The sequence below is a fragment of the Oryctolagus cuniculus genome, chromosome 7, assembly GCF_051225735.1.
Source record: "Oryctolagus cuniculus isolate XC-2025 breed Fujian yellow rabbit chromosome 7, ASM5122573v1, whole genome shotgun sequence".
NCBI lineage: Eukaryota > Metazoa > Chordata > Mammalia > Lagomorpha > Leporidae > Oryctolagus > Oryctolagus cuniculus.
This window is the reverse complement of record NC_142873.1, coordinates 129,559,330-129,578,902: the sequence shown is the minus strand read 5'-3', so window position 1 is coordinate 129,578,902 and position 19,573 is coordinate 129,559,330. Positions and strand designations below refer to the sequence as shown.

The 19,573-nt window shown below is 50.6% G+C and overlaps 1 protein-coding gene and 1 long non-coding RNA gene across 2 annotated transcripts; one reads left to right on the top strand and one right to left on the bottom strand.

Moving 5' to 3' along the window:
* The first annotated feature begins 1,129 nt into the window (after positions 1 to 1,129).
* Positions 1,130 to 2,419, top strand: LOC149125731 (uncharacterized). The gene is made up of 2 exons (XR_016236761.1): positions 1,130 to 1,321; positions 2,040 to 2,419. It is a non-coding gene; the product is annotated as an uncharacterized LOC149125731 (long non-coding RNA).
* A 3,821-nt stretch (positions 2,420 to 6,240) lies between these two features.
* LOC138850368 (uncharacterized) lies at positions 6,241 to 18,049 on the bottom strand. Its single transcript, XM_089337405.1, has 4 exons — positions 17,904 to 18,049; positions 11,116 to 13,492; positions 9,630 to 10,270; positions 6,241 to 9,183 (listed from the first exon to the last, which is right to left on the bottom strand). The coding sequence occupies exons 2-3, from the start codon at positions 13,298 to 13,300 to the stop codon at positions 10,095 to 10,097; spliced, it is 2,361 nt and encodes a 786-aa protein (XP_089193531.1). The 5' UTR covers positions 13,301 to 13,492; positions 17,904 to 18,049; the 3' UTR covers positions 6,241 to 9,183; positions 9,630 to 10,094.
* Between the last annotated feature and the right edge of the window lie 1,524 nt (positions 18,050 to 19,573).

The following is a 19,573-nucleotide window of genomic DNA, read 5'->3' as shown; positions in this document are numbered from 1 at the left end:
CGAATTTGTAAGCCAGCCACCTTGGTGTCTGATCCCGTCTGAGGGCTACAGGGACAGCAGGAAGGAAGTGAAGACGGATGTGAGGTTAGGAAAGCGAGGAGGGATGAATGGCAACCTTTGAGGACAAGCAAGATTGGCTGGGCATCTTCATGGTGCAGGTGATCTGCAGGATGGACTGGTTCTCTTCACCATGGGCAGCATCACTCTTGGCCTGGATTGTGGAATCTGAAGGAGGACATTGGGCAGGGCTAGAGGAGCTGGGGGTACTGCTTTGTGAAGGTAGAGACCTTCCCAAAGGAAGCGTGGATCAGGAACAATGAGGGCCACTGTAACAACCTTCACCTGACACTTCAGAGTGCAACAGTGTTGCTTCTTCTCCACCTGCCAAGTAGCTTCTACTTTTCCCTTATGACTAAGCCTTGAGATTTTGTGTTTGTGCATGTGTGTGTGTGTGTTTGTATTTAAATTGTTTTCTAATTCTTGCCCTTTTGTGAAATAATAAGTTCAGTTCCCATTTTTCTTTAGGTAATATTTATTGTTGTCAAACTAGCTTGTAGTATCTAGTATTGTGGCATAAAATGTAAAGCTGCAGCCTGCAACACGAGCATCCTACGTGGACACTGGTCACACCCTGGCTGCTCCACTTCTGATCCATCTTCCTGCTAAGGGTCTGGGAAAAGTAGCAAAATATGGCCCAAGTCCTTGGACCCCTGCACCCTTGTGGGAGACCTGGAAGAAGCTCTGGCTCCTGGCTTCGGATAGGTGCGGATCTGCCCATTGAGGCCATCTGGGAGCTGAGCCAGCAGATGGAAGACCTCTCTCTCTCTCTCTCTCTCTCCCTCTGCCCAGCCAGGAGCCAGAGAGCAGTCTTCAGGGAGGAAGATCCAGGCCAGAGATGTTGGCTCTAGACTGGGGAGGAGTGCTATGTGGAGCTGGAAGCCGAGGTGGGGTGGGTTTCACTGGATTCTCTCTCTCTCTCTCTCCCCAAGGACACAGAGTGGTCAATGTGCATGTTGGATATATTTCCATCTTCCGGAAGCAGTGGAGTGAATGAACCTTGTAGCTATGGCCTGCCCAGTACTCACCCTTCACTCAGGGCACAGACATGTTGGGGGCCCCCTTGCTGCCTGCTGAGGCACCCATGCTGGGTGAAGGAGGAGTGGGGTCCCAGTTTGGCATGTCCCTGCAGGAGCATGGCATGAGCTACAGCTCCCAGGCCACTCTCCCTTCTCCCCAGATGATTTACGACCAGGGGGTGCTCCCCCCTCAGCCAGGCATGATGATGCCTCAGATGATGCCCTTAGAGCCCAGGATTCCAGAGGTAAACATGCCCTCCAGTGGGAGTCTAGGGCTGCCCCCTAGCGGGCTGTCAGTGTCTGCCTCCAACGGGATCCCAGTGATGTCCCACAAGCACACAGGTGAATGTGGTGGGGGGTGGGTGTGGCGTGGGGGTGGAGGAGTCTGGGCTTTAGGTTTCTGTAATGGTTTGGGATTAGCCCACAAACAGACATCTAATTTAAGATTTGTTGGACAGGGAGAATGAAGAGAGGGGGAGAGGTTTTTAGCCACTGGCTGACTCCCCAAATGGCCATAACAGCTGGGGCTGGGCCAGGCTGAAACCAGGAGCCCAGAACTCCACCTGGGTCTCCCATGTGGGAGTCCTTGTGCCATCCCCTGCTGCCTTCCCAAGGGCACTAGCAGAGAGCTAGACAGGAGGTGGAGCAGCTGGGACTTGAACCAGGGCCCAAATATGGGATGCCGGCACCAGCATTGCAAGCACTGGTTTAACCTGCTGGGCCTCATAGCCCCAGCACTAGCCCTTCACCTTTTAAGCCTGGCACCAAGCGATGTAGGCCCACTGACTTGTGTGCCTAATGACCGCCAAGATGATGGGGAGGTTACTGCTGCTGTGTTGCCCCCTCACTGCGTTCCTGTATCTTCCCTTCTGATTCCCCACCCTTCTCTGCCTCGTGTAGTTGGACCCCTTCCTTCCCACCCGCTGGTCTGTTCTTAATTTCATCTCTCTTGCCACCCCCTAGGTGACAGGCTCTATAAATGCCAGTGGGAAGGCTGTAACTGGTCTTTCTTCCGATCTGACGAGCTCACACGACACTCACGGATACACACCAGATACCGACCACACAGATGTGAGCAGTGCGGCCGACAGTTCATGAGGTCTGACCATCTCAGACAACACCAAAGGATTCCTCAGCGGATGCCAGGATCTCCAGACCCACAGGCTGAGGGCGAACAGATGGATGATATTCTTCTTCCTGGCCTTTAGGTCAACATCCTCTTCTGTACGCAAATCCTGCCTACCCCTGCCCAGCTCATGTCCTTGGTAGGTGTAGGCTTGGATGATGACAGAGAAGATTATAAGGCTATTTTAAAGTCCAAATGCAGCTCTGGACTCAGTCAGGGTCCCCTCAAAAACCTCCACAACGATTTCGATGCCCTCACCTCTTTGGAGCCACCTGCTTCTGCCAATGTGAGACAGATGGAACGTGGAGCACAGCAGAGACTGGAGCTCATTGAAAGGTTCATCATCTCATGTCACTCCCCAGCTTGAAAGCCCTCAGCGACTGTTTCGCCTGCTGAACAAAACCTGACTTCTTTTTCCTGATCACTCAGTTTCCAGAGCCAGACCATGTTGAAGCCCTGAGCGTAGCACTTCCTAGTCCTGTGCCTTTGGGAAAGATCTTGGATCACTATGCTTTATTTCCTGTTCTGGAAACTGAGAAACCCAACAGTGGACTGTGTTGGACCTGTCATATGGAGAGCGTCAGATTCTCTCTGGCACTCACCTGCCACACATCTAGAGTTTTTGTGTTGTCACCATTTCAGACACAGATGGCAGCCCCACCGCAGGGCATGGAAGGCAGAGTCCTCCTGAGCAACTGCTAGCAACGTGGGACTGCAGGGACGTTAACAGCCATGGGTGCAATTTGACTAAAGGGAATGGAAAGTAGCAGAGAGCCGGGCAGATCAGTTCTGCCTTCTTCCTGTCTTTCCACGCATTTCTGCAAGGCCTGGTAGCTCCAGAACAGTGCAGCCTCTGGGGAGACCTGAGGTAGCTGCTGGACATACCTGCTGTGCCTCTCAAGGTTGCCGAGCTGGGCGATGGAGCCCCTTGTGATACCTCCCATATTCCACTTCTACTTTCCCAGTTCTGATGCACCTCCCAAATAAAACATAACTGATTTATCATAATCTCGATTTATCATCTGCGTAATCTTTCTCAGATTCTCTCTGGCATTCACCAGCCACCAGTATTTCGTTCAGGCTTTGGGCTGTTTCTAGTTGACTTATGCGTGAGGGGGCAGAGGGACATTAAACTGGAGCCGAAAAGGACCACTCCCTCTGTAGCTCCTCGTTCTCGCCCACCTGGCTCAGGTTCCTGGACTACCAAGTACCAGATGATCAGGGGCCTAGCCTGCCCTGCTCTCTCCTCTCTCGGGTTGAAGGGATAATGCCTACCCTGATGACTCAGCTGGGTGGCATTGAACCTCATTTGTGGACTCAGCAGGTCATTTTACTGACCAGCAAGCTAATGGTGAGAAAGGAACTGGGCCGAGGTAGCAGTTGTCAGAGCTGGAATCGCATGCAGGCTGTGTCTGCCCCAGGGGTGAGTCTCTTCCCCAGGAGGGGGTGCTTTCTCTAGGTGTTGCCTGAGCCAGCTTGGCACTAACACTGCCGGGGATGGCACAGAGGTGAGGGAGGCCTGGCTTCTGTGTTCAGCGGCCCATCTGGGTCCAGGGGTCATGGGAGAGAGGGCCCCCTTCAGGAGAGTCAGAGGCTCTGAAGGAGGTGACTCTGGTGTCTAGTTAGAGTGTGCCATTTAGTCGTTCCTCAAACGTTGGAATACACGGAGCAGGGGAATGAAGAGGGGAGAGCATTCCGGGTCGAGAACCTTGGACCCAGCAGCGGGGAGCTCACGGGAGAGTCAGCCTGCAAGCGTCTGCAACACAAAGAGCATCAAGCCTTCAGGGACCTGCACCAAGGAACATGGAGACAAGGAGGTGCCTGAGTCGGACCTGGAAGGCTCCTGGAGTTAGCCATGTCCCCCACCTCCTGCACATAAACCCTTGGTCATACCCCGTGTGGGACACTGGGGGTCAGAGGTACACGATGGTGCCCTACCTCTGTTGCACAGCAGCAAGACCAGGGACAAAAATTCTCAGTGTGCTCAGTGCTGCCAAGGAGAGGAGCCAAGCTCCCACCCCACACTGATCCCATCCTGTGTGGCTGTCTTGGTCTGAGCCATTAGTGGCCTCGATGTACCTGGGGCGAACCAGTTGGAGTCCCAGCTGCTCTACTTCTGATCCAGCTCCCTGCTGATGGTGCCTGGGAAAGCAGCAGCAAAGGGCTCCATCTTTGGGCTCCTGTGCAATTGTGGGAGACTAGGATGGAGTTTGGAACTCCAGTCTTTTGGAGAGTAAAGGAGCAGATGGAAGATCTCTCCCTCTCTGTGTAACTCTGCTTTTCATATAAAATTTTTTTTAAAAGTAAGCTTAGTTACAGGTGTGTTTAATGCAATGGCTTAAGTCATCTCTTGGGATGCCTGATTCCTCTATCAGAGCGCCGGGGTCAAGTCTGGGCTACTCTTTTCAATCCAGCTTCCTACGAATGCACATTCTGGGAGGCAGCAGATGAGGCCCACGTACTTGGGTCTCTATGACTCGCATGGGAGACATAGATTGAGTTCTTGGCTCCCGGCTCCAGTGTGGCCCACACCTGGCTGCTGCAGGCATTTGGGGGAATACACCAGTGGCTAGATGATCTCTGTCTCTCTGCCTATCAAATAAGGTGAGAATGCTCTCCCAGCCCAGTGCAATGAAAATAAATGAATCAAATTAAAAAGTGAAAGTAAATAGAATTTTTAAAACTTCAAATAAGTGTAGGGGTAGGCGTTTGGCATAGAGATTAAGACATGTCTGCTGAAAAGTATTCTAGGGTCGGCACTGTGGTATAGCGGGGAAAGCCACTGCCTGCAGTGCCAGCATCCCATATGGGTGCCAGTTTGAGACATGGCTGCTCCACTTCTGATCCAGCTCTCTGCTATGGCCTGGGAAAGCAGTAGAGGCCTATAGCCCAGGGTTTGGGCCACTTACACAAGTGGGAGACCTGAAGGGAGCTCGTGGCTCCTGGCTTCAGATCAGTCCAGTTCCAGCTGTTGTGGCCATTTGGGGATTGAACAAGTGGATGGAAAATTTCTCTGTGCCTCTGCCTCTGTGACTCTGCCTTTCAAATAAAAAGAATTTTTTTCTTTTTTAAAAGTTTTTTGGGAGTTCTTTTTGGGTATAAAATAAATAATTTATATTCTGGCCAGTCCCGTGGCTCAATAGGCTAATCACCACATAGCAGTGCCGGCACACTGGGCTCTAGTCCCGGTCGGGTCGCCAGATTCTGTCCTGGTTGCCCCTCTTCCAGGCCAGCTCTGTGCTGTAGCCTGGGAGTGCAGTAGAGGACGGCCCAAGTGCTTGTGCCCAGCACCCCATGGGAGACCAGGAGAAGCACGTGGCTCCTGCCATCGGATCAGCGCAGTGTGCCGGCTGCAGCACGCCAGCTGTGGCGGCCATTGGAGGGTGAACCAATGGCAAAGGAAGACCTTTCTCTTTCTGTCTCTCTCTCTCACTGTCCACTCTGCCTGTCATAAAAAAAAAAAAAAAGACTGATGCAGTCACAGAGAATGAAGTTCTGCACTGTATCCTTGTAAGCCACACACTACCATGTTGACTAGTAAACTAAAGCCACCCAGAGAACTGCCAGGCTCCGCCATCACCGGCCTGCCAAGCTCGCATGCAAGCTGCATCCCAGCCCAGGCGCCTTCATTCAAAGGTCTCCTTATTGGGCCCTCAGCTGAGAAACCTCCCAGGGGCCTCCACCAAGGCTTCCTTATCAACAGCCTTGGCCAAGGTACCTACCTCCTGCCATCAAACTCGCCTTCTCCACTCCTGTCATTCTCCCCTCTTCCTCCTCTCCGGCCTGCCTTCCCTAGACAAGTAGGAATCCTCCTTCAGATAGGATTCTCCTCTCTGCACTGTCACTCAGAACATTAGTGAGCCAGCCCCTCTTCTTTTTGCCTCTTGCTTTTACCATGGGGCTGCGAGTAAATACGATCATTGCTTCCAGCTTGGCTCGCTGTCCTCACTGGCCATGACAACACCTAACTCTTGCAGACACTCATTTGGAAAACACATGTAACTTACACATATTTCTGTTTCAAAAGTTATTTATTTAAAGGGCAGAGTGACATTGTGTTTTCAGGAATTCTCTGAGACGCAGAAGCAGGACAGCTCCAGGACCTCCCAGCTCTGCTTTGGTTCGGGTCTGACGTAGGGGACGCCATTTCCCCCTTGTGCTCGATCTTCTTCTCCAAAAGCATTGTCGACCACCCAATCTCAAGTGTGGTTTTGACTGTCCCTCGACGCCAGGATGGACCTGTTCTGGTTGATCTGGGAATGGTTGGAAACTGAGTTGATGTCAAGTCTTTGCCCATGTTTGAGTGACAAGGTCCAGAAAAGTGGCTCGCAGGCCCAGGTTGCCTGGAGTTCGTTAAAATCACTTGGGCCTGTTCCATGGGCATTGGCTATCCTCTCTCAGAGGTGGGCCAGCATTATCCAGTTAGGAGTTGTACTTCAGAGACTTTCAAGGATCAGGTACAATGTTCAGAAATGACCATGCAAAGTAAAAGTAATAGTCAAATGATAAATTCAGTTTGTAAAATGGTTTAAAATGATGAACCCAAGCCTGAAGGGGAACCAGCTAAATAAATCAAAGAACTGGGTGAGACTTACTGTAGCCACTTAGCCGACTCTCAGCTCCCCCAGAATTTACATGAGTCTAGCCATCTTGTCTGCCTACTAGAGAATTAAGACTAATTCTGTTACCTAAGACTACTTCAGCAAAGAAATTGAGTGAGTGTGGTTGAGTGGCAACAGCCATTGAAGTTGAATCCGTACGTGCATTTAATGTAAATTTCTAGTCATATTTGCATCAGTGACAAACTAGAACTCAGATGTCCAAACAAATCTTGTTTGGCTCTTGGCTATAAGAGGGAGCTCGTGAAATGATTAGCCTGATTATGTCTTATAACACAGTCCTCTTCCTAGCTAGAGAGTGGTAGCCACATATTGGAGGAAACCAGAAGTCAGGATCCAGTCCAACATCTAGAGAGAGAATAACTCTAAAACAACAGACAGGGTTACACTCGACCAGCAGACAGACATCGTTTTTCTCTAAACCACTTTTCTACAGTTTCCCCTAGTTTTACAAAAGAGAATAAGAGGTAATTTGTTTATAAAATAAATTTAGTTTCAACAGACAAATCTGATTATTTACACAAGTGCTTCAAAAATAGCAATTAACTACATAGGAATCTCGAATTAAAAATCTGTTGAATGGCATGGGCCTTGGGCTGAGCAGTTAAGATGCAAGTTGGGATATTCCCATCCCCTAGCAGAGTGCCTGGGCTTGAGTTCTGACTGCACCTTCAGTCCTGGCTTCCTGCTGGTGCACACCTGGGAGGCAGCAGGTGATGGCTCGAGCACTTGGGTCCCTGCCAGCCCAGGTAGCAGACCCAGGGCGAGTTTCCAGGTCCGGGCTGCAGCTCAGCCCAATCCAGGGTATCACAGGCATTCAGAGGGAGAATCAGTGGACAGAACTCCCACTGTCTGCCTTCTACATAAATAAAAATGAAAATAAACTTCTTTGGAGGCTGGGAAGCCAAACCCAGGCAGACTTCAGCCTTCCTCTGCTCTCATCCCATGTCCGTGCTCAATGCCTCAGTGACACAACCAACGTGGGTTGTTTTCTTTCTTTCTTTCTTTGTTTTTTTAATTTAAAACTTTTAATAAGAGCTGATTGAAGTTCACTTTTTCAAAAATCAAGTTGCAAACTTTTACTGCAAATATAAAAATGAAGTTCTTAAAACATCTCAGCTTGATCAGACAGGAAGCAATTTAAAACTCTTTAAAGGTGTACTGAGAAAAACTAGGCTTTTTTCTCTTAAACACATTTGTTATTACCGAAAGGGACATCTTTAGGAAAAGATAATGAAAATCCCAAGCTGCCTTGACAATGCGCTCCAGTAATCAGGAAGGTGCAGCTCCAATTGTCTGTCCACTGCTGGGGTGGGGACAGCCGCCAGTGCTGGAGTCTCTGGGTCCGCTTTCGTTCCGACCCACCTCTGGGTGTCGGCGGGAACCTTGTCGGGAGGCGGCCTTGGGTCAGCTGCTGGTGCTCCTCCGTCCTCTCCAGGCTGTCTTCGGTGAGGAGTGAGTCCTGCTCCGCAGCCCGCGCCCATGGACTCCCTGCTCCGCCTTGTCCCACCACCTGCCCGCCAGCACCTTCCATCATTTCTGCACGGGAGGGTGGGAACGCCCTGGGCCACGGCCTAGGGGCTACACTTGCAGAGGGTAGCAGGGACCGGGTCCTTCCTTCTTTTCCCCACTCCCAATCTTCTGGGATTCTGCCACTCACAGCGTGGACCCCTACGCGTGGACCTTGTGTGCAACAGTGCGGGCCCCACGCCAAGGGCCGCATCCACAAGGGTTCTCCCCACGGTGCAGGCTGTGTCCCCAAGGGTTCTCCCCAAGGCCCGACCGCATCTACAAGGGTTCCTGGCCGCAGCACGTTGGCCTCCTTGCGGTGCAGGCCGCGTCTACGAGGGTTCTCCCCAGTAGCAGCATGGGCAGTTTCTACAAAGGTTCTCCCCAAGGTGGGGACCGCTCCAAAAGGGTTCTCCCCAAGGCGGGGTCCATGTCCACAAGGGTTCTCCCAAAGGCCCGACCATATCTACATGGGTTCCTGGCCGCAGCACGTTGGCCGCCTTGCCCTGGAGCTGCACCAGGGTCTTCACCCTTTGCTGCCCACACCCCAGTGTCGCCCCACACTGCCGAGACCCTCCCTGGGTAATTCTGCTTTACGCAGGCTGGGTACAAACACGCTTCCTCTGTGCTCTTCCCCTGGATGAACCAGAGCCGTTTCACACATGGAACCAGTTCACTGGGTCCACCGCCCTGCGCGCTTGGTTTCAGGGGCGCCGTGCAGATGGATGCGGGTCTCGGCCTCGCTGCTGGCAGCTGCGGCTCCTTCTGGGCGTGAGGGTGGCGCTGCTCGGGTGCTCACGGCTCTCTGGGGTCCGCTCTCCGCTGCTGCTAACTCGCTGTTTGGAATTATGCACTAGTAAAAAGAGAGAAGATCCTTATTGAACTTAGGCAAGTAAGTATATTGTCACAAAATAAGAATAGTCACAGTTTCAAATTTTGACGGGACCAGACAGGGAAAAATAAAAATGTTGCCATTCTTCTCACAAGAATATTTATCGAATCGGTACAAGCTATAGATAGTTCAAGCGAAAAACTTTCCTTAAATTTAGAACACAGAACATCCTTAGAAAACCCGCATCCTTGGGTATCTGTACCCACATGGGAGACCCAAAAGCTCCTGGCTCCTGTCCTCAGCCTGCCCTAGCCCCAGCCCAGGGCAGCCATCTGGGGAGTAAACCAGCAAACAGACGATTGCCTGCTGTCTCTGCTTCTCTTTTTGTAACTCTGCCTTTCAAGTATATAACATCTTTTTTAAAAAGATAAATATTAAAAACAAAGATCTTCATAGAAGCAACTTACATGGAATTACAGAGTTCTTGTTAGAGCTCTTCTAGGCGTAAGGACCTTCAGGAGCCACGGCTCTGCTCTCAGACACGGAAGCACGAGGTCCCCTCCTCCATGACCTCCGTGGTTTGGGTCTGATGTGACTGCACCTTGGCACGGGCAGCTTTCACGGCACAGTTTTGAAAGTACAGCCAAGATCTAGAAGGATTCATAGCACCCTCATTAAAGCAGTTACCCTGCAAGAGGGGAACGAATGAAGACTGTTTCTGATTCTATGAAGTTCTGTTTGATTCAGTTTTTGTATGAAAATCCACACATCTTAGAAAAAATAACAAATGTTTTAAAAAGCTTACCAATAATATTAAGCATGCACCGTGTTGGCACAGTGCTGATGATCAGGAAAGCAAAAATAATGAGGGAGAATTTTTCAGCCCTATGTATTTCCTCTTGGGCTGAGGAGTTCATAGTTCTGGGTGGAAATCATCTATGGACTTTCTGATGCTGTCGCAGGTGATCAGATCGCGCAAAGCTCTTGTCGCACTTGGTACACGTGTAGGGCCGCTCCCCAGAGTGCTTCCTCTTGTGTCTGCTGAGCTCGTCCACGCGGGAGAATCTCCATGGGCATCCTTCCTCACTGCATTCATAGGGCTTCTCCCCTGCAAGAGAGACAAGGAGAGACTCCTATCTCAGGGTCATGGCGGGCAGCGCTGTGGGAAGTGACCAAGAATAACAGGGTTTGGGGCACGTTGGGAGGAAGAGTCAGAGGAGAAATGCCTGGAGGGGGTGAGTAAAAAGGAGATGGAGGGACAGAGGAAAACCATGAAGGAGGAGAGGAAGAAAGGAAACGAGGAGAAGAAAGAAGAGGAACAAGAGTGAACGGAGGGCGTCCAGGGCTGTTAGTTCTAGAATGGGGTCCATGAAGCCACAGTCCCCGTAGAGGCAGGGTCAAGAACCTGCAGAAGGGGCCAAACATATTCCTTCCTTGTTCCATCACCTGCATACAATCCATGCCACAGAACAACTCTGGCCCACGAGCAGAGCCTGTCCTAGGACTACTTTATTCACCCTGTCCTTTTTTTTTTTTTTAAGAGCTATTTATTTATTTGAAAGTCAGAGTTACACAAGAGAAAGAGAGAGAGGTCTTCATCCATTGGTTTGCTCCCTAATTGGCCACAATGGCCAGAGGCATAGTGGGTAAAGCCACTGCCTGAGACACTAGCATCCCATATGGGCACCAGTTTGCATCCTAGCTGCTCCAACTGCGATCTGGCTGCTTGCTAATGATCTAGAAAAGGCAGTGGCCCCTGCACCCATGTGGGAGACTCGGATGAAGCTCCTGGCTTTGGCCTGGCCCAGCCTTGGTCGTGGCAGCCTTCTAGCGGAGTGAACCAATAGATGGAAGATAGCAGTCTTTCCCCATCTCTCTGTAACTCTTTCTAAATAAATAAATAAATTTAAAAGGCCCAAAACCCCTTACCCCTATGTCTGGGTCCTCACTCACCTGTGTGTTTACGCTTATGGATCTGGAGGTAGGAAGACTTTGAGTAAGATTTCCCACAGTCAGGATATGTACAGACATAAGGCTTCAAAAGCTCAGGATTCTTCGGAGGCTGATAGCGCTGGGTCTGTAGGTTCCAATTCTGCTTTTCTAAGAGTTGTCCTTGAACCAAAGAAGAACTTGAAAAGTACTCTGGAGGTTGTCCTTGGATCAAAAGGAAACTTGAAGCATATACAAATCCTGGGTGTGGCAATGAGAAGGACTGATGGGGCATCATTTGAGTCCCATAGACTTGGCTACTATTGGTCATCATCTGGCCCCCAGAGAGGGAGCAGTTACCAGTGAAGGGCATCATCTGGCCCCCATAGAGAGTCTGGTCACCAGTTGGCAAGTTAATCTGGCCCACATATAGGGTCTTGTCACCAGTTGGAGAATTCATCTGGGCCATATACAGGGTCTGGTCACTAGCTGGGGTGTTCATCTGGCCCACATACAGGGTCTGGTCACCAGTTGGTGAGTTCATCTGGCCTACATACAGGGTCTGGTCAATAGCTGGGGTGTTCATCTGGCCCCCATACAAGGTCTGGTTAGCAGTTGGCACGTTCTTCTGACCCTCATAGAGGGTCTGGTCATCAGTTGGTGAGTGCATCTGGCCCACAAATAGGGTCTGGTCATTAGTAGTGGCGTTCAACTGGCCCTGATAGAGGGTCTGGTCACCAGTTGGTGAGTTCATCTGACGCACATACAGGTTCTGGTCACTAGCTGGGGTGTTCATCTGGCCCCCATAGAGGGTCTGATGGTCACCACTTGGGACATTCATCTGGCTCCCATACAAGGTCTGGTCAGCAGTTGTCAAGTTCATCTGACCCCCATAGAGGGTCTGGTCATCAGTTGGTGAGTGCATCTGGCCCTCATAGAGGGTCTGGTCACCAATTGGCGAGTTCACCTGGCCCACATACAGGGTCTGGTCACTAGCTGGGGTGTTCATCTGGCCCCCATAGAGGGTCTGATGGTCACCATTTGGGGCATTCATCTGGCCCCCATATAAGGTCTGGTCACCAGTTGGCGAGTTCACCTGGCCCCCATAAAGGGTCTGGTCACCAATTGGTGAGTTCATCTGGCCCACATACAGGGTCTGGTCACTAGCTGGGGTGTTCATCTGGCCCCCATAGAGGGTCTGATGCTCACCACTTGGGGCATTCATCTGGCTCCCATACAAGGTCTGGTCGGCAGTTGTCAAGTTCATCTGACCCCCATAGAGGCTCTGGTCACCAATTGGTGAGTTCACCTGGCCCCCATAGAGGGTCTGGTCACCAGCTGGTGAGTTCATCTGGCCCACATACAAGGTCTGGTCACTAGCTGGGGTGTTCATCTGGCCCCCATAGAGGGTCTGATGGTCACCACTTGGGGCATTCATCTGGCCCCCATATAAGGTCTGGTCACCAATTGGAGAGTTCACCTGGTCCCCATAGAGGGCCTGGTCACCAGTTGGTGAGTTCATCTGACGCACATACAGGTTCTGGTCACTAGCTGGGGTGTGCATCTGGCCCCCATAGAGGGTCTGAAGGTCACCACTTGGGGCATTCATCTGGCCCCCATACAAGGTTTGGTCAGCAGTTGGAGAGTTCACCTGGCCTCCATAGAGGGCCTGGTCACAAGTTGGGGCACTCATCTGACCACCATAGAGGGTCTGGTCACCAGTAGAGTTGCTGATCTGACCCCTATAGAATCTCTGGCCACCAGTGGTGTTGCTCTTCTGGGCCCCATCAAGGATCTGGTCACCACCGGGAGTCCTCACATGCCGCTCTGTAAGAGTTGTCATCTGAGCTCCAGGCAGAGTCTGGTTCTCACTGGCGGTATTGATCTGATCATCCCGTGTCATCTGGATCATGCCGAGGGTCTTCAACTGGCCGTCTTCACTGGACACTGTCAGCTTGCCGGCAGTGCCAGCTGACTTCTGACCATCAGTCGGTGTCATCTTCGGAATGTCAGTGACACCTGTCATCTGGGAGTCTGCTGTGGGTTTGGTCTGATCAAAGGTTACTTCCTGGTCTGTGAAAAGAGTCTTACTTTGGTCCTCAAGAGGCCTATCAAGGTCCGTAACAGAGGGTTGTGTGGAGTTCTGGATGAGGACGGTCCCGGGGATGTTCGGACGCTCAGAAGGCACTGTGGGGGTCAAGGTCGGCATCGCCAGGCTCTGGGCTGACTCTTGTTGGCTTCCCTCATCACAGGCAGGCAGAGGCACTGCCGGTGTTTCTGCCTCTTCCTTATGTGGCTCACAGAGGTCCTGCAAATACTCCTCGATTTCCTCAAGTGTGGGAGGGGTGTACCTCTCTCTGTTGTTGTCTAGTAACTGAAATAGATATTCAGCTGTAGGATCCTGCACAAAAAAAAAATTAGAGGGTCAAGAGTCCAGCCCCACTCAAATTCCTCACAGCTGTCTCCCTCCCTCTGATCTCATCCTAGTCCAGCTCTTCCCCAGCCCTCGCCTTGAAGCCTGCAATCGCCTCAACTGCTCTCACACTAGAATGGACTCCAACCAGTGCACCCTCCACACAGGGAGTAACATTTCTAAAGCACACATTCTTTTAAAATTGTTGCCTCATGTTTTATTTAAAAGACAGAGAGACAGGGACAGAGACTCAGAGAGCACATTTTTCATCTGCTGATTTCCTCCCCAGATGCTCACAAGAGCAGAGACCGGGTCAGGTGAAAATCAGGAACCTGGAACTCAAGCTAGGCCTCCCATCTGTGTGGCAGGGACTCGAGCACTGGAGTCATCGCTGCTGCCTCCTAGGGTGTGCGTGAGCAGGAGCTGGGAATGGAAGTGGAGCCAGGACTCCAACCCAGGCATGGTGCTGTGGGATGCAGGGGTCCCACAGCACTCTGCCTGTCCTCAAAATGCAAGCTCTTCCTAAGCTATTTCTATCTACCAGTGCAGCTAGGAGTCTAGAGGAATGCTCCACTATGCCCTGCCGAGATCTCACTCCAGGGACTCTTCCAAAGATGGCCCGCCGCCCCAGACGTCTTCCTGGGATTCAATGAAGTGGATGCACTTTCTAAGATTTTTACCTCATTTCTTTTCTTTCCTATCATGACTCCAGAAGACAACTTAATCTCATGTAAGAATCCAGAGGTCCACGGAGGTGAAGTGAGTTGGCCCAGGTGGAAGACTGTTAACCACCTCTCTGGCACCCAGCAGCTTGAGCTTCCTGAGAACCTAGCAGGGACTGAACTATGTCTCCCCCAGATTCCTAGGCTGAACCCTGATCCCCAGTGTGTTGGGTCTTTGGGAAGAGATTAGGCCACGAGAGGAGAGCTCTCATGAATGAAGTGAGTGCCTTCAGGGAGGCAGAGACCAGAGTTCTTTACTTCCCCCACAGGAAGGTACAGTGAGAAGATGGCTGTCCACAAGACAGCCAGCAAGCCCTCACCAGGCAGCGAATCTGCTGGCACCTTGAACTTGGATGTCCCACCCTCCAAAACTGTGGAGGAATAAATTTCTGTCACTTATAAGCCAGCTAGTTTATGGGACTTTGTTTCAGCAGCCCAAACAGCACTCTCTTTTATTTAATGAACATAAATTTCCAAACTACAGAAAATGGATTACAATGGCTTCCCCCCACCCATAACTTCTCTCCCACCTGCAGCCCTCCCCTTTCCTGCTCCCTCTCTCCCTCCCCTTCCATTCACATCAAGATTCATTTTCAATTCTCTTTATATACAGAAAATCAATTTAGTATATATTAAGTAAAGATTTCAACAGTGTGCACCCACACAGAAACACAAAGTGAAACATACTGTTTGACTACTAGTTATAGCATGAAATCACAATGTATAGCACATTAAGGACAGAGATCCCACATGAGGAGGAAGCACACAGTGACTCCTGTTGTTGATCCAACAAATTGACACTCTAGTTTATGGCGAGAGTAACCACCCTAGGCTCCCGTCATGAGTTGCCAAGTCTATGGAAGCCTTCCAAGTTCACCGACTCTGATCATATTTAGACAAGCTCATAGTCAAAGTGGAAGTTCTCTCCTCCATTCAGAGAAAGGCACCTCCCTCTCTTTTTTTTTTTCAAGGGAAAGGTTTTTTGGGGAACACCCAACAGACCGGAAAGCTGATTCCAGCCAAGACTGGAAGAAAAGTCACTCATCTTTTGTAGGTAGAGGGGTTTGAATGTAGAGAGGTTTTGAACAATTACACAGCATTAACTGGGGAAGAGGAGCATCAGTACACACAGGTTGGGAGTAGAGCCATTGGTGGTAGAGTAGAGGTTATGATTACAAAGAAATGAGGCCCAAGTGCGCTAGACAGGGTCTAGAACAAAGGACAGACGCATTATTAGAGGAGCTAAGAAAGGTGCTGTCTAGGCGACAATTAAGTTTTCTGATTGAGAGGAACTAGAACCTGACAGAAGGGGCTTGAGAGTAATCTGGTGGGCTTTAGGCCTTGGAAGTTAAGAGGCCCAGACCTATCAATCTCTCCACATGGGGACATCCTAAGGGAGGTGTGAACCTCCTAGGGGAAGGCACTCTGTTGACTTTCATTACTTAGCTGGCCTGGGAGGAGAGCTGGCCAGGTAAAGGCAGGTGGCATCTCCAACAGGAAATCTACAGTTCTGCCTGCAATGTTGCTGACCCTACTTGGCCGTCCCCTCAGCTGCGGTGGTCACTTTGGAAGCTGGGCTGAGTGAAGGGCTTTTCAGCTTAGAGCCAATAAGATCTGTGGCTCTGACCTGGGTGTCCTTCGACTCCAGGGCAGGTCATTTTCAGTGATCCAACTCTTGGCAGAGCTGCCAGGGCCCTTCACAAGCTGACTTCTGCTGCAGTCCAGGCTTACCCCATTGAAAGCCACTGCAGTGGACTGGCCTGGTGGGTCTCCTTGAGGGCAGATCACTGTACAGAACAGCCATTAATAGGCCTGCCACCCATTGCTTCTGATGCCTGGCTTTCTTGTCCTCCTGGGTTTTGTTAAAGCAGACCAGAGGATGCAAGTCAAGGGAGTGCCCAAGGCCCATCTCTAATCTTCGGTGGCCTAAACTACAAGTCCATAGTCACAGGCATGTCCTGTAGTAGTTTTCCTAAGGTAGACGATGCCCATGAGGAAAATTGTATTCTCACTTTAAAACTTTTTTCCCTCTGGTCTAAAAGGGAGGTTTTTATCTACTTACTGTTTACTTCGCTGCTGGCGAAATCAATCTGGCTAGGAAATGATCATTTAAGCTCTTATTTTGGCTATGCTATTACAGAAAAATGTTAGCCATCTCTTTTATAAGGTCTAAAGATTAAATTGTGCATCCTACAGATTCCTTCATAATAGAATTAGTTTCCTATCTTGAAGAGAATAGAGAAATGAAAGAACAAGTTGGGCTTAGAATAGAGAAATGAGGGAGCAAGTCCTAGATCGCTTGCTGACAATAGCAATATCACATGAAAACTTAGCAAACAGTTTCAACCATTAGATAACAACTTAAGAAAACATTTCCCAGAAGGTCCAATGCCGTCTCTAAATTTTAAGAATCATGTATTTGGAAACGCCTCTTAAATATCTAACATGGTGTAGTTTGTTGAACCAGTCAACTTAAGCACACACACATAAAATGTTTTTAATTTCTTCCTACCAGCAAGTTTAAAACATGATACAGAGATTCAGGTCCCACGAATTAAAACGTATCTTTGATTAATTTTAGCAGCTTAAATTTACGGACACTCTTATCTATAAGCCAATTAAAATAAAACTCTTAATACAGAGTTTTATTTAATAAAAAAATAAAGAGCACCCTCTTATGCAAAGTAATGAATGCAAGATGAAATCACAGGATTTGGAAAAAACTTAAGCGGTGAATGAAACCACAACCCGTCATGCCGAATATTATGGGATACAACAAAAGCTGCACCAGAGGGAAATGTCTAGCTATAAAGAAAATAAAAGCCAGAAAACTCCTACATCAACAACCTCACTACAATTTCAGGAACTAGCAAAACAGCAAACTAAACCCAAAGGTAGCAGAAAGAAATAATAAAATTAGAAGCGAGGCGGGGGCCATCACTCTAATGCCAGCAGCGCTCGAGCTCCCTGTGCATGAGCCCGCGAAGGCAGCGGAAGGTGATCCAAGTCCTTGGGCCCCTGCACCCATGTGGGAGCCCTGGATGGAGCCAACAGGGCCATCTGGGGAGTGAACCAGCAGACGGAAGGTCTTTGTCCCGCCCTCTCTCTCTGTACCTGTCTTTCAAATGGAAAGAAGAAAGGGAGCCAGGAAAGAAGGAAAAAGAAGAGGAAAATAGAGAAAAAGCCGAGGAACCACAACAAAAGGCTTTCCCGTCGCTGCCTCCCCAGTCACTGCCGCGCCTCCTGAGTAAGGGTGTCTTAACCCAGCAGCCTCCCACGCCGCCAGGCCTCACGGAATAGTCACAGCACGCAGTTGGCTTGGAAGTGTCCTTCCACCGTCCACAGCGGAGCGCACTGAAGCCCAGGGCCGAGGTGTGGCCTGGGGACTCCTGCCCAGCAGCCAGGCCCGGGCCCCGCAGCCAGGGGACGCCAGCCCCACTGCCCTCAGCTGGCCCGCCTTCGCCTGGAGGAAGGTGTGCCCTCGGCCGGACCGGTACGTGCAAGTGCCCAGAAAGGATGGCCCGAGAGCCTGACGCGAATCGAGCGCCCTGCAGGACCCCCAACTTCGTAGGCAGCGTTGCACTGCTGGGCCCCCCACACGCCAACCGCAGCATTTCCAGTCCCCTCCCCACCGTGACGCTAGAACCCTGGGCTGGCGAGTGTGGACGCAGACTCACCCTAGCGCACGCATAAAGAGCCCCTGGAGCAAACAGTGCGCTCTGTGGCGGAAACACAGCAGGGCAGGCTGGAGAAGCAGGAGCGGACCACCCACCGAGGCAGCCAGAATTGATCCTGTCAGCAGCAGGAGGTGCGGCCCTCCTTTTATAGCACTAGCGGGGCGGGCCGTGTGCACACCTGCTCCAGATTGGCTCCTGGCCCCGGCTACGCCTCCCAGGGGCGGAGCCCTGTGCTCCCGCCTCGCTTCTGCTAATTTCCCCCTGACTCTAGCTTGGTGATTAAGTCACTTGCCAAAGCCGATCTACCTGGCCTTGACCTTGAACTTGAGCTCCGGCCCCTCCCCCACCGCCCACCGTGAGTCTCCCATTGCAGCCCCAGGAGTGGGTTTTGTTGTGGCAGTCATCACGCACTGCGGGAACCGAAGATTGGCAAACAGGGTTTACCGGGAAGTCGGAGAGACCAGAGCTGACCTCAAGAGTTTTCTGTTACTATGGTCTGATCCTTATTTAAACACGCTCAAGGCCACAGCCTCTGAAACCAATCAACCCTTCAGTGACAGTGGAGTCCACCGCCTTCACCACGGCAGACTTAACCAAAATTACTTTGAGTGCCGGATCCTGTGGATTCGGTCAGCTCACCCTAAGAAATGCAATGCCGAGGCGGCACTGGGGTGCAGTGTGTACAGCTGCCGCCTCGGACACCTGCATTCCGTATACCCGTGAGTTCAGGTCCCAGTTACTCTACTTCCACTCCAGTTCCCTACTAAGGGCCTGGGGAAAGCAGTGGAAGATGGCCCACGTGCTTGGGCCCCTGCACCCGCGTGGGAGACCTGGAAGAAGATTCTCTCTTCGCCTGACCCATCTTGGCCACTGCGGCAATTTGGGGAGTGAACCAGCATTGGAAGATCTCTCTCTCTCTGTAACTCTGACTTTCAAATAAATAACTAAGTCTATAAGAAAGGAAGGAAAATGTATTGTTTTCAAAGCTTTCTTCATTTGAAAGAGTTATATAGAGAGAAGGCGAGACGAAGAGAAAGTTCTTTCATTTGCTGGTTCACTCCCCAAGTTGCCGCGACAACAGGCACTGTGCTGATCTGGAGCCAGGAGCCTAGAGCTTCATCCGGGTCTCCCACATGGGCACAGGGGCCCAAGCACTTGGGCCATCCTCTGCTGCTTTCCCAGGTGTGTTAGCAGGGAGCTGGATGGGAAGTGGACAGCTGGGACTAGAATTGGCATCTATACCAAGCAGTGGCTTAACCTGCTTCACCAAATGGCACATGCATATGAAGGGTTTCAAAAAAAAAAAAAAAACTCTTCAGTACTAGGAACCTATTTTTAAAAAATATTCATTTATTTGAAAATCAGAGTTAGAGAGGGATAGAGAGTGGTGATCTTGCAAGCACTGGCTCACTCCCCAAGTGTCCACAACCGCCAGCACTGAGCCAGGCCCAAGCCAGGAGCCTGGTGAAACAGCCAGGACGCTCACCTGCCCCCATATGGTGCCAGCATCCCTACGCCAGAATGCTAGCCTCAGTACGACTTTTAACTGGGATTTAGAAAGTACTGAAAAGTTCATCACGTACATTAAAATTAAATCAAAGTTAATAAACAAGCAAAGAAAACCTCTGAAAGACTGCTTAGAGAGGAGTGTGAAAAATGGCTGAATTCCG